Source organism: Orcinus orca, chromosome 8, assembly GCF_937001465.1.
Source record: "Orcinus orca chromosome 8, mOrcOrc1.1, whole genome shotgun sequence".
Lineage (NCBI taxonomy): Eukaryota > Metazoa > Chordata > Mammalia > Artiodactyla > Delphinidae > Orcinus > Orcinus orca.
The window spans coordinates 5,158,727-5,171,072 of record NC_064566.1 but is presented as its reverse complement, the minus strand read 5'-3'; the positions used below and the strand labels follow the sequence as shown (position 1 = coordinate 5,171,072).

The window sequence follows — 12,346 nt, the reverse complement described above, 5'->3', positions numbered from 1 at the left end:
CTAGGCTGGGCATCTCCCCACATCCCGGCCACGTAGATGTGCGCGGTTGGTGCTGGTCAGTGTCTGCTCCAGCCTCCGGGCCTCCTCGCCCGTATTAGGCGGCCCACAGCTCCGAATGGTCTCCCAGCCTGGAGCGAGGAAGCGAGGCCGCCAGGCAATCCCAGCCCAGGGCCTGTCTCCGACCCGCGCTCCAGCTCCCAGGACTCCGGGTGGGGGTTCGGGGCGGGCAAGGGGCGGAGCTTCCCTGGCTCCGCCCCTCCCGGCCCCGCCCGCCGCGGAAAGTGAGTTGCGTGGGCGCCGCGGCGGGGATCTCAGAGCTGGGAGTGCAGAGCTGCGCACAGCAGCGCCGCGTGCAGCCGACCCGGGGGTAAGTGCCCCAGCCGGGGGCTGCAGAGCCCCCAGTTCTGCCTACCACCCTCGCTTCCCACTGCCCTGGGAAGCGGGGGGGTGTCGTGGCGCCCCAACCCAGCTGGGTCAGTAGAGGCAGCTCAATCGTCCGGCCCGCGGGTGTCAGCCGTTGCTGGGGGCCACAGAGGCGAAAGAGGAGAAAGAAGAGGAGAATGGGGGTGTTAACAGCCTATAACAAACAAGTAGTATTGAGCTCAGCTGTGCCGGGCCAGGTGGTGCTCAGAACTTTCTCTGCTGCATCTTCCTGGCAGGGAGGGACCCATTCTACAGATGAGGAAACTGAGGCCCACCCAACTAGGAAGAGGCGGAGCTAGAAGAGAGCGCACGCAGACCCTCGTCTCCAGCCCAGCTCGTCGTGGCGGGCCAGGGGCTCAGAGGAGAGATCTGGTGGTTTTCTGGAGGAGTTGGCCTTAAGCCTCCAGCCTCCCAAGGGAGCAGGAGGAGAGGGGCACAGAGTGACTAGAGCCTGGACCCTGAAGGGTGGAGGCACCTTCATTTGTTCTGTAAATGTCTCTGGGGTGGCCCCTGGCTCAGGAAGGGGTCAGGGAGGATGAGGGGGAGGGGGTGAGACAGTGGAGGCCTGAAATGCCAGGGGAGGGATCTGCCCAGGTCTCTGCACCCCTGTGCTCACCATGGCTTGTCCCATCCAAGGGACGTGCCCAGGCCGCAGGGCTGCTGCCCTGCCTGGATCCCCAGACCTAGCTCCCTACAACCCCCGTTTGGCCAGCCCAGCCTTTTGGGGTACCTGGGGCAGAGAACAGCCCTCCCCTGAGCGCATACTGTGGGCTGGGACTTCCAAACCTGCAGCCCCAGGGCCTGGCTCCTGCCTGGCTCCCTCACCTGCTGACCCGTCTATAAAACAGGACTACAGTGCCCCCTCCCCCAAGGATTGCTGTTAGATTTAAATGAGGTATTGCGGGCGAGGGAGTTACATGGGGGCCCTTGTTATTTTTATCTCCCCACCTAGGTCCTGTCTCTGGCGGGGTGGCCAAGTCCCATTCACCCAAAGAGGAAGTGGAGGCCCAGAGAGGGTGAGAGACTCCCCAAAGAACACACAGCTAATCACAGCTTGGTAGGGCTCAGAGCCTTGGTCCCCGGCCCTCTTGCCCACCCTTCCCTGTTCAGGGCCTGCTGCTTCCACAGCCCGCAGCTGTCTCTCCCATTCTCTCTTGTATTCTCCCGGGGCTGGGGAAGGGGCTGCTTTTCCTTTTTTTTTTTTTTTTCTTTTACATTTAAGTAAACCAGACCCAGGAGAGGAAGTGACCAACTAGGCAGGCCCCAGCCCAGCCCAGACAGCAGGCAGGGTGTCAGATGTTCACCCTCTCAGCAGGGCTCTGGCCTGTTCCTGTCCCCTCCCCTCCCCCGCTCAATTTGCGAGCTAAGGAAACTGAGTCCCACAGAGGGGCAGGGGCCGGCCCTGGGCCCCAAGGGCAGTGGCCATGGAGCCCTGGCCTGTGGGCTGGGCATCTACAGGGCCCAGGGAGGCCACCCTGGCGCTCCCCCTGCCCTGCGGGCGGCGATTAAGCAAAGGCCCGGCCAGGCCCTTCCTGCCCATTTCAGTTTCCACAGTTTCACTTTTGTTGGTTTCGACACCTGGAGGGCTCCTCCCTCGGCCCCTACCAGCTCGGCTGCTGCGGGACAGCCCGGGCCTCAGGGGAAGGTCCCGCTTCCTCAGCGCCCTCTGCCTGTCCTCTCTACCCTTCCTGAGTCCCAGAGGAGGCCCCCACCCCTCAGCGCCCACAGACCGGCAGGGAGGGAGGAGGGCCCTGGCTGCCTGTGGGGATGGGGCGGACCTCAGCCCTGCTGTTCCTGTCAAGGTTGCTCCCCAGGGTGGAAAGGCGAGGGCAGTCAGGTGGCCGGCGCTGGAGGTGGCCCTTGGCCTGGGGCCCCGAGGATGTGTAGGATCTCGGGTGAGGGCAGGTCACAGAGAGGGGACAGGAGGAGCAGGGGCCAGGTGTGAGAAGAGCCAGTGTCCCCAGGAGCCACTAGGGGTGGGGGGTAGGGGTCTCAGACGGGGCAGAGCCAGCTGGGAAGGAGCTTGACGTTGGACTGTGGGTCCGGCTGTAAGGTCAGCTCGCCGCTTACTTCCTGTGTGACCTCAGCACCCCGCTAAGCCATCCTGGGCCTCAGTCTCCCCATCTGTCAGATAGGGGTGGTAGCGGGACCTTGCAGGATTATGTGAACCCAGAATTCACACCTGGTGGGGAACTGCCTGGGACCCCACCCGCCTGAGCTCCCACCCCTGTCGGCCCCAGAGGACCATGGGCTCCATGTTCCGGAGTGAGGAGGTGGCGCTCGTCCAGCTCTTCCTGCCCACAGCTGCTGCCTACGCCTGCGTGAGCCAGCTTGGGGAGCTGGGCCTTGTGGAGTTCAGAGACGTGAGTGGGGCTGGGGTGGGCGTGAGGGGAGGCCTCGTTCTTGGGTGTCCCATACGGTGGACCATCTCCCCCAGACTGACCCCCGGCCCTGCTTGAATCCCGGCAACCTCTGCCATATATACTTGGCTCTCAGGCCGGCTTTACTCGTGGCTGAGACCACCCTGTGCCAGCCTGGGTTCAACCAGGCCTCCTGGGCCCTGCCTCACCCTTCCCAGGCCACATGGGGTCTGGTGTGTCTTCAGCTGGGCATCTGGAGGGTCACAGCGTACTCAGCACCTTTCTGGGGGAGGCAGCTGTGGCCTGAGGAGAGCCGGGCCTGGGCCCTGGTGGGGGGACCTCCTTGGCCCTCTGCCTGGAAAACTGATCCCTCCGTTTGGCAACCACAGCTCAATGCCTCGGTGAGTGCCTTCCAGAGACGTTTCGTGGTAGATGTTCGTCGCTGTGAAGAGCTGGAGAAGACCTTCGGTGAGTTGGCCCTGGGCCGACACCCCAGGCACACTTCCTGGAGGAGGCGCCAGTCAAGCTTGGTCTGAAAGGAAGAGTCCGAGTTGCCCAGGCGGACGGCAGAGAAGGGAGGTCCGGGCCAGGCCCTGCAGAGCCAGGACGGGGCAGCTGGGATCTTTGGGGTGTTCTTGGGTGAGCTGAGCAGAGGGTCCAGGCCAGGCCCGGCTTGGAAGAGGCCTTGAATACCGAATGAGGGCTCGGGACTTCACCCTCTGGGCGCCAGGAGCCACCCATAGGTTCCTAAGCAGGAGAGAAGCATGGACAGAACTTTTTCTGCTGCAGATGGACTGGGATGGGCAGAGGCCAGGATCCTGGGTCAGGTGCCCCCAAGGAGCAGCTGCTTGGCCCTGGGCAAGAGGGACCCCTGCCCTGGGTTCTATTCTGGAAACGCCTCTTAGGAGGGTCCTGCAAGGTGGGAGGATAGAGCATGTCTGTTTAATGGTTAGATTGACTGATAGGTTTTAAGTCATCAGGCAGGTACCTTGTGGGTCTCCATGCAAGCTCTCATCCCCTGCAGTGCTAGGGCCACCTGCCCGAAGACCGCTATGGGACCCAGGCCAGGGGCTGGGGACGGAGAGCAGCCCAGAAGAGCCCCAGGGCGGGGGGAGGCGGAGAAGACCTGCAGGGATGGAGGTTTAGCCTGAGGTTTTTCCGGGGTCTCAGACTCAGTGAATCAGTTAGCTGGTGGCCAGCAGAGTTTGGGGTGGCAGTTGGAATTCCCTAGATGTTAGCCATCACTTGGCTAATAGTGGCCATTGGCTGGTGGTGGCTCCTGAGCCGGCTCCCCAATGCCCGTCCCTCTGCACCCAGCCTTCCTGCAGGAGGAGGTACGGCAGGCTGGGCTGACGCTGCCTCTGCCTGAGGGGGCGCTGCCGGCGCCCTTGCCCCGCGACCTTCTGCACATCCAGGAGGAGACGGATCGCCTAGAACAGGAGCTCCGGGACGTGCGGGGCAACCGGCAGGCCCTGCGGGCCCAGCTCCACCAGCTGCAGCTCCACTCGGCTGTACTGGGCCAGGGCCATGGCCCCTCGGTCAGCTCCGGCCCGGGCAGGGCGTGGGGAGGGGCGGGGGCCCCAGACCCCACCTGGGCCGGGACTCATGGCGCCTCTCGGCTCCTAGTTGGCAGCCAGCCACACAGATGGGCCCCTGGAAAGAACACCCCTGCTCCAGTCCCCCGGGGGGCCGCACCAGGACCTGAGGGTCAAGTAAGTGAGGGGCAGCTTCGCTCTCTTTCCGGTTGGTGCAGGGGTGAGGCAGGCCAGCTCGGACTTCTTGTCCAGGGCCCTCGTGCAGCCGCCCTCAGGCCTGGACTTCCCTTTGCCCCTGGGGGTCTCTTCTGGCCCTGCCTGGCGGGCTCCTGCCTCCTCTGTGCGGACGGGGGCAGTGTGCCTGGCCTGGGTGAGGGGGGGGAGGCCGGAGCAGCCCCTGCCCAGCCCCGCCCGTCCCTGCAGCTTCGTAGCAGGTGCCGTGGAGCCCCACAAGGCCGCCGCCCTGGAGCGCCTGCTCTGGAGGGCCTGCCACGGCTTCCTCATCGCCAGCTTCAGGGACGTGGAGCAGCAGCTGGAGGGGCCTGTGACGGTGAGCGGGCCGGGCGCGCAGGCTGGGGTGCGTGCTGGGTGGAGCCGGGACTGCAGGGTGATGTGCGCCCCGCTCCGGCAGGGTGAGCCTGCGACGTGGGTGACCTTCCTCATCTCCTACTGGGGCGAGCAGATCGGGCAGAAGATCCGCAAGATCACTGACTGGTGAGCCCCCGTCGGGTGGGGGGCTGGCCCCCCGCTGCCCTCATGCCCGGGCCCCTGCATGTCACCTCCACCGAGCCCGCTCTGCCACACTGCCCTGTGGGCTCCCTTTAGACTCAGCCTCTGCAAGCCCTGGACCCTGTGCCCACCTCACCTCCCCCCTCCTCCCTGCCAGCTTCCACTGCCACGTCTTCCCATTTGTGGAGCAGGAGGAGGCCCGCCGCACAGCCCTACAGCAGCTGCAGCAGCAGAGCCAAGAGCTGCAGGAGGTGGGCGCCTGTGGCCTGGCTGTAGCCCTGCCTTCCCCCCGCCCCTCCCCTCCTGACACCCCTCCCCTGCCCCCCAGCTCCTCCTCCCCCGCCCCTCCCCTCCTGACACCCCTCCCCCTCCCCGCCCTCCCCTCCTGACACCCCTCCCCCTCCCCGCCCCTCCCCCCCCCCCCCCACTCCTCCTGACCCCCTGCTCTGGTCGCAGGTCCTGGGTGAGACGGAGCACTTCCTGAGCCAGGTGCTGGGCCGGGTGCAGAGACTGTTGCCGCCCTGGCAGGTGCAGATCCGCAAGATGAAGGCCGTGTACCTGGCCCTCAACCAGTGCAGCGTGAGCACCACGCACAAGTGCCTCATCGCCGAGGCCTGGTGTGCCACGCGCGACCTGCCCACCCTGCAGCAGGCGCTGCAGGGCAGCTCGGTGAGCATGGGGGGTGGTCTCCCGCCCTCCCCTACTGCCAGGCAGGGGCTGGTTTCCTCCACACAACACATCTCCCATTCCCGGTGCCATCAGCGCCGTGCCTTTGCCGGGACTCATCCTCCTCCAGGGAGTCCACCGTGATGGCCCTGGCCCAGCAAGCCCTCTTCCTGCCCCGACTTCCCAGAGGCCCTGGGATGGGCCGTCACACCCTGGAAGCTGCACTGGGTGTTAAGTTAGAAACCGGGTTCAAATCCAGGCTCTGCAGGTACTGGCCCTGTGACCTTGGGCCAACTGGAGGGAGCCTTGGGCTCATCTGTGAAATGGGGTTGCTGACCCTGCTTCCAGGGGTCGCCGTGCTAGGTGCTCACCTGTGGCCATGGGGCTCCCTCTCCTGGGCCACCTGGATGGGAAGAAGCACGCTTCTGTTTCCCGAGTGACTTTTGGGCCAATCTCTGGCCCTCCCTGAATCCCCCTGAACTGGGGCAGGTGGGGCTGGTCATGCTATTTCACAGGGAGAGGAGGGGCTGCCCTGGGTCCCCTGGCTCCCACCCAGCGAGTCCCCACAGTGCTCTCTATCTCTAGCTGGCCGTGGCTGGAGGGTCCGAGCATCCCTGAAGGCCCCTGCCATCAGTCTTGTCTGTCTGTCTGCCTGCCGGGTGCCCCAGAGCGAGGCGGGTGTGAGCGCCGTGGTTCACCGCATCCCCTGCCGAGACATGCCCCCCACACTCATCCGTACCAACCGCTTCACGGCCAGCTTCCAGGGCATCGTGGACGCCTATGGTGTGGGCCGCTACCAGGAGGTCAATCCCGGTGAGAGCCACCACGTCCCCAGCCCCGGCCTTCGGGAGGCTCAGCTGCTGCCCTGGGTGGAAGCATGGGAGGGCTGCGTCGCCACCTGGGCCTGCCCCGCCCTCCTGAGGTGAGGGGCGCACTCCTGGTCATGTTCTTGGGGGTCCAGTGGAGGCACTTCACGTTTATCCCCCGCAGACACCCCCACTGCCCTGCTGTTAAGCTAACAGGGGAACCAGCAGAGTTGTGCAAAGGATAGCAGCTTTGTAGTAGGAATGGACCAGGTTGGAGGTCCTACTCACTTACTTTGATGAGTTTCTTAGCTTCTCTGAGCCTCAGTTTCCTCATCTATAAAATGGGGATGATGGTACATACCTGAGCGGTGTTGGGAAGATTAATGATCGCCAAAGGTTGCAAACCAGTGGTCCACGAGGCCAGCATCAGTCTGCAGACGTGTTTTGCTTGGCCACGTTGTCTGGCCACGTTGAAAGGTTTGAATTGGGTGCAGCCCCAGGTCAGGTTCTCCCAGAAGCAGACCCTGAGGTGGGGTCTCTGATGCAAGTGGCGTATTAAGAGAGGTGTTCCTGGGAGAAACCAGTAAGGGACCTTAGGGGACGGGGAAGCAGGCAGGAAGGGGAGAGCTGAGTAGGGCCAGTCTCAGGTGAAGCCCAGCCTCAGCCTGAGCCTGCAGGGAGCTCTAGAGCATGAAGGACACTATGGTGTGTCCACCTCAAGGCTGATGAGCAGGGCTTTCAAACCCAGCGCCCTCAGTCGTCTGCCAGCCCTCGCGGGTGGGCAGTGAGGCCGTCAGCTCCAGGCACGTCCACCTGGGTGCTCACTGGCCTGGCGAGGCTGCTGCTCTCTAAGTGGCCCACTGGGCAGAGGGTTGCACAGAGCTGCCAAGGGAGCTGCGGCCGCCTGGGCAGAGCCTCAGTGTCTGCTGCGGGCGCCAGGGTTTAAAGTGGGAGTTTTTGCAAAAGTCTGCATTTTCTCAAGACTGGCGAAAAGTGAGAGATTTGGCGACATGGTCCACCTCCAACAGGCTGGAGCTGGGTGGTGGCAGCCCCCTCCCGTTTGCCAGTGCCCGTCCCGAGGGCAGCAGGCACTGGCTTTCCTCCCTTCCTGGCCCCCTCCTCCTTCCTGAGGCCTGTGGGACCTGGCCTGTCATCCGCCAGGTTCTTCTCCCTCCAGATACCACCCTCCCTGCAGAAGGCTGGCTGCGGTGTGGCCAGTGGCCCAGCATCCCCCGTGTCACGGGGTAGGGGCTGCAGTGCATCTCTGTGTGAGCCCAAAGAATGGGTGTGAGGGTGAACCGTGATGAGGTCCCTTATGGGAGGCCAGGGAGGGGTCCTGCCTCATCCAGTGGGCAAGAGGCAGGGTTTGGGATCCCCGGGGCGGTACAGGCAGCACATGAGGATGGAATCCAGGGCCGTGTGGACTGAGACCAGGGTCACGTGGTCCTCTGGGGCCTGCTGACCCTGCAGGACCAGCATCTGGGAGCTTGACGTGGGGCCCCCAGCCCATTTCACCTGCCCGTAGTCCCTCTGCGTTAGCGGATGCCAGTCTGGTTAGAGCAGGCCTGATCACCAGATATCCATGGTTGGTAATATGCCACCAGCTCTCAAAGCAGTAGCTTTGCGGAGTATTCGTTTCCTAGGGCTGCTGTAACAAAGCCTGACAGATGGGGCGGCTGAAATGATAGGTATTTATCGTCACTCAGTTCTGGAGGCTGGAAGTCTGAGATCAAGGTGTCGGCAGGGCTGGTTCCTTCTGAGAGCTGTGAGGGAGAATGTGTTCAGGCCTCTCTCCTTGGCTTGCAGACAGCTGTCTTCATGTTTGTATGGCATTCTCCCAGTGTTTGTGTCTAAGGTCTAAATTTTCCCCTTTTTATAGGGACACCGGTTATATTTGATTAGGACCCACCCTAATGACCTCATTTTCACTGGGTTACAACTGTAAAGGTTGTATTTCCAAAGAAGGTCACTGTCTAAGGTACTGGGGGTTAGGACTCCAACATATCTTTTGCTGGGGTGGGGGACACAATTCAACCCATAACTGGGATGTGCGTTAGAATCCTAACACCTATGAGAAAATGTCCCCATTTTACTAAAGGGAAGCTGAGGTCCCAGAGGTTAAGTGACCAACTCGGCCTTCTGGAACTTGCCATGTGCCAGCCAGGACTACCACTGGGCTCTCTCTGCTTCTGCTTTAAGCTCTTCTCATAAATAATAATAGCTAGAATTGCTAACGTTATATTGAGCATTTATGGTTTCCCAGGTACTGTCTATGGATAAAGTCATTTATAACAGCCCTATAAAGTGGTGGTATTTTTATCTCCATTTTGCAGATGGGGAATGGAGGTTCAGAGAGGTTAAGATACTAGCCCAAGGTTGCACAGCTAGTAAGTGCCTGGATCTTGAGTGCAGGCAGGTGGTGTGGCATCCCTGCCTGGCTACACCACCTTCATGTCTCCTGGGGCCCCGGAGCCTGGCTTGGGGAGCCTGTGTGGCATCCTGTACAGGGATGGGGGTCCTGGCTGACCGCGTGGCCCCTCTGCCCACAGCACCCTACACCATCATCACCTTCCCCTTTCTCTTCGCCGTCATGTTCGGTGACGTGGGCCACGGGCTGCTCATGTTTCTCTTCGCCCTGGCCATGGTGCTGGCCGAGAACCGGCCAGCCGTGAAGACGGCGCAGAACGAGGTGAGGGGCGACGGGGTGGGTGGTACGGGGCGGGGCGGGGGGGGGGGGTGTCCGGGCACAGCAGGGGGCCCAGGCTGGCTCTCGCCACGCCTCTCTGCACCCCCAGATCTGGAGGACCTTCTTTGAGGGCCGCTACCTGCTCCTGCTCATGGGCCTGTTCTCCGTCTACACCGGCTTCATCTACAACGAGTGCTTCAGCTGCGCCATGGCTGTCTTCCCCTCGGGCTGGAGCGTGGCGGCCATGGCCAACCAGTCGGGCTGGAGGTGAGGCCCGGCCGTGCCCGCCCCGCAGCCCTGAGGCCCCCGGGCCCCTGACCAGCCCGCCTGCTCTTGTCACAGTGACGCCTTCCTGGCCCAGCAGCCGCTGCTCTCCCTGGACCCCAATGTCACCGGCGTCTTCCTGGGACCGTACCCCTTCGGCATCGACCCGGTGAGTCCCGGCCGCCTGTCGGAGGCGGTGGCGGGCAGGAGGGCGGGTCCGGGGCTCCCCGCTTGCCCAGCCCCTCCCAAGCACCAGGCCCAGTTCCGGGTACAGGAGGCAGGAGCCCCCCTAGACCAGGGCCTGCGTGGCAGGGGGGCCTGCACTGCAGCCACTTGAAAAGCAGAGAAGCGAGTTCCAATAAGGGCAGCCTTTTGTAGTCCCCTCTGTGCCAGGCAGGCACCGTTCTGAGCCCTTGTTGAATTGACTTGATGTCTAGTGCTCGTGACAGTTCCATGGGAGCACGTTAGTGCCGTCCCCATTTTACAGGTGAGGAAGCTGAGGTTACACGCCCAAGGTCACCCAGCTAGGAAGAACTGGGGTTGGGGCCCAGGCTGCCCGGCCCAGTCTGTGCTCTTAACTGTTCCCCTCTGCTGCCCCTCGTCGGGCAGGTGATGGGTTGTGCAGAGGCCCTGGAGGGGCAGACAGGCAGATGGGAGTGACGCGGGTGGAGAGGCCCCTTCACGACACCCATCCCTCCTGCCACCACAGGTCTGGAGCCTGGCTGTCAACCACCTGAGCTTCCTCAACTCCTTCAAGATGAAGATGTCTGTCATCCTGGGGGTCACCCACATGACCTTCGGGGTGGTCCTGGGAGTCTTCAACCACATGTGAGGACCGGGGCCTTGGGGTGGGGGGCCAGGCAGGGCCAGGGCGACCTGGTGACCCGGCTCCCCTCCTGCCCCAGGCACTTCGGCCAGTGGCACCGGCTGCTGCTGGAGACCCTCCCCGAGCTGGTCTTCCTGCTGGGGCTGTTCGGCTACCTCGTCTTCCTGGTCGCCTACAAGTGGCTGCGAGTCACGGCCGCCAGCGCGGCCTCGGCCCCCAGCATCCTCATCCACTTCATCAACATGTTCCTCTTCTCCAGCAGCCCCACAAACCGGCCACTTTTCTCCGGGCAGGTAGGCTGGGGCGGGGTGGGGGTGGGGCGGCGGGGGTGGGGGGCTCACACCCCGCCCTGGGGCCCCCTGGTGGCTGGGCCTCTCAGCTGCAGGATCCTCGTCCGAGAAGTGGGATGCAGGCCTGAGGCCGTGAGACAGGGAGGTCAAGGGGGCCTCCCTGGGAGCTCCCAGCAGGGGTGGTGGCTTCTATGCCCAGAGGAATTCCACACGGGGCGAAGTCCCTGCCTGGTGAGGGGCCCTGGGCTGGAGTGGGCTGCGGGCTCCCCGGGCCCCTGGGGAATCGCGTGGCCCGAGCTGGCCGGTGGCTCGCAGGGGCGCCCTGACCATCGCCCCCTCCTCCCCTGCAGGAAGTGGTGCAGCCCACGCTGGTGGTCCTGGCCCTGGCCATGGTGCCCGTCCTGCTGCTTGGCACGCCCTTGTTCCTGCACCGGGAGCACCGCCGCTGCCACTCTCGGAGGAGGCAACAGCCGGTAGAGGCAGGGGAGCCTGGGGGTGGGGTCCTGTCCGGGACGTGAGCCCCATCTGGGGCTGGGGGTCTGTGATGCCGCTGCACCACCTCTAGGATAAGGACACAGCCGGGCTTCTGGACCTGCCTGACACGTCCCTGGCCAGTCAGGGCTCTGATGAGGAGAAGGCAGGATGCCCAGGGGACCAGGCGGAGGCCGAGGTGGGTATGGTGCCTTCCTGAGTAGGGGATGGCTTCGGCCCCACCTGCCCCTCACTGCCACCTGTCCCCCCAGTTTGTCCTGTCCGAGGTGTTCATGCACCAAGCCATCCACACCATCGAGTTCTGCCTGGGCTGCATCTCCAACACGGCCTCCTACCTGCGCCTTTGGGCCCTGAGCTTGGCCCACGCCCGTGAGTCCTGCTCCTTCCCACACCCGGCTGCTGGATGCGTGGCCCCCTCTGGTCGCTTCTTTTTTTTTTTTTTGCGGTACGTGGGCCTCTCACGGTTGTGGCCTCTCCCGTTGCGGAGCACAGGCTCCGGACACGCAGGCCCAGCGGCCATGGCTCACGGGCCCAGCCGCTCCGCGGCATGTGGGATCTTCTCAGACCGGGGCACGAACCTGTGTCCCCTGCATCGGCAGGCGGACCCTCAACCACTGCGCCACCAGGGAAGCCCTGGTCGCTTCTTAGTATCCCTGTCTGTAAAGGGGGGACGTCGGAGGAGGTCCCCCGCTGGCCCACGGGGAGGGCGGGCTTCGGGACGCCAAGGTGGCTTGGTGGTCCCCACGGTTCCCTCCTCCACCTGCAGAGCTGTCACAGGTCCTGTGGGCCATGGTGATGCGAGCCGGCCTGAGCCTGGGCGGCGAGATGGGTGTGGTGGCTGTGGTGCTGGTCCCCGTCTTCGCCGCCTTCGCCGTGATGACTGTGGCCATCCTGCTGGTGATGGAGGGGCTCTCGGCCTTCCTGCACGCGCTGCGGCTGCACTGGTGAGTGGCCGCCTGGCTGGTGTGGGCAGCACGGTGGGGGGGGCGGGGGGGCGTCCCCTCACCCGCTCTCCCTTCTCACCCCAGGGTGGAGTTCCAGAACAAGTTCTACTCGGGTACTGGCTACAAGCTGAGCCCCTTCACCTTCGCCGTGGAGGGTGAATAGTGCCCACAGCCCTGCCCTTGCCTTGCTGAGCAGGGAAGAAATAAAAGGGAAGGCCCAGGGCCCGTGTCTTGGTCTTGTCTGGGAGGCAGGGGCTGGGGCTGCTGGGTGTGGAGGAGCCTGGGCTCTGGCATGGGCTGGTCCTGCCCCTGGGAGCCTTTTGGT

General features: G+C 63.9%; 1 protein-coding gene across 3 annotated transcripts; it reads left to right on the top strand.

The window, feature by feature from the left end:
- Positions 1–268: 268 nt before the first annotated feature.
- On the top strand, positions 269–12,243 carry TCIRG1 (T cell immune regulator 1, ATPase H+ transporting V0 subunit a3). Of its 3 annotated transcripts, none has more exons than XM_033402415.2 (21): positions 289–367; positions 1,376–1,439; positions 2,666–2,786; positions 3,173–3,251; positions 4,101–4,321; positions 4,410–4,495; positions 4,742–4,868; positions 4,950–5,032; positions 5,205–5,298; positions 5,504–5,716; positions 6,283–6,526; positions 9,069–9,208; positions 9,315–9,472; positions 9,548–9,638; positions 10,179–10,297; positions 10,375–10,588; positions 10,936–11,058; positions 11,151–11,255; positions 11,329–11,446; positions 11,844–12,021; positions 12,106–12,243. In XM_033402415.2, the coding sequence occupies exons 3-21, from the start codon at positions 2,670–2,672 to the stop codon at positions 12,182–12,184; spliced, it is 2,589 nt and encodes an 862-aa protein (XP_033258306.1). In that variant the 5' UTR covers positions 289–367; positions 1,376–1,439; positions 2,666–2,669; the 3' UTR covers positions 12,185–12,243. The 3 variants fall into 3 exon arrangements, with proteins under 3 accessions (XP_033258307.1, XP_033258306.1, XP_012391579.1); XM_012536125.3 differs by having other exon boundaries at positions 291–367; positions 6,382–6,526; XM_033402416.2 differs by lacking the exon at positions 1,376–1,439 and having other exon boundaries at positions 269–367.
- Positions 12,244–12,346: the final 103 nt, after the last annotated feature.

Excerpts from the sequence above, each read along its gene's own strand:
- TCIRG1 (XM_033402416.2), top strand. The coding sequence starts at position 2,670 with ATGGGCTCCATGTTCCGGAGTGAGGAGGTGGCGCTCGTCCAGCTCTTC. Across the intron at positions 4,322-4,409 it reads GCCAGGGCCATGGCCCCTCG|TTGGCAGCCAGCCACACAGA; the intron begins GTCAGCTCCGGC and ends CTCGGCTCCTAG. Across the intron at positions 5,299-5,503 it reads AGAGCCAAGAGCTGCAGGAG|GTCCTGGGTGAGACGGAGCA; the intron begins GTGGGCGCCTGT and ends CTCTGGTCGCAG.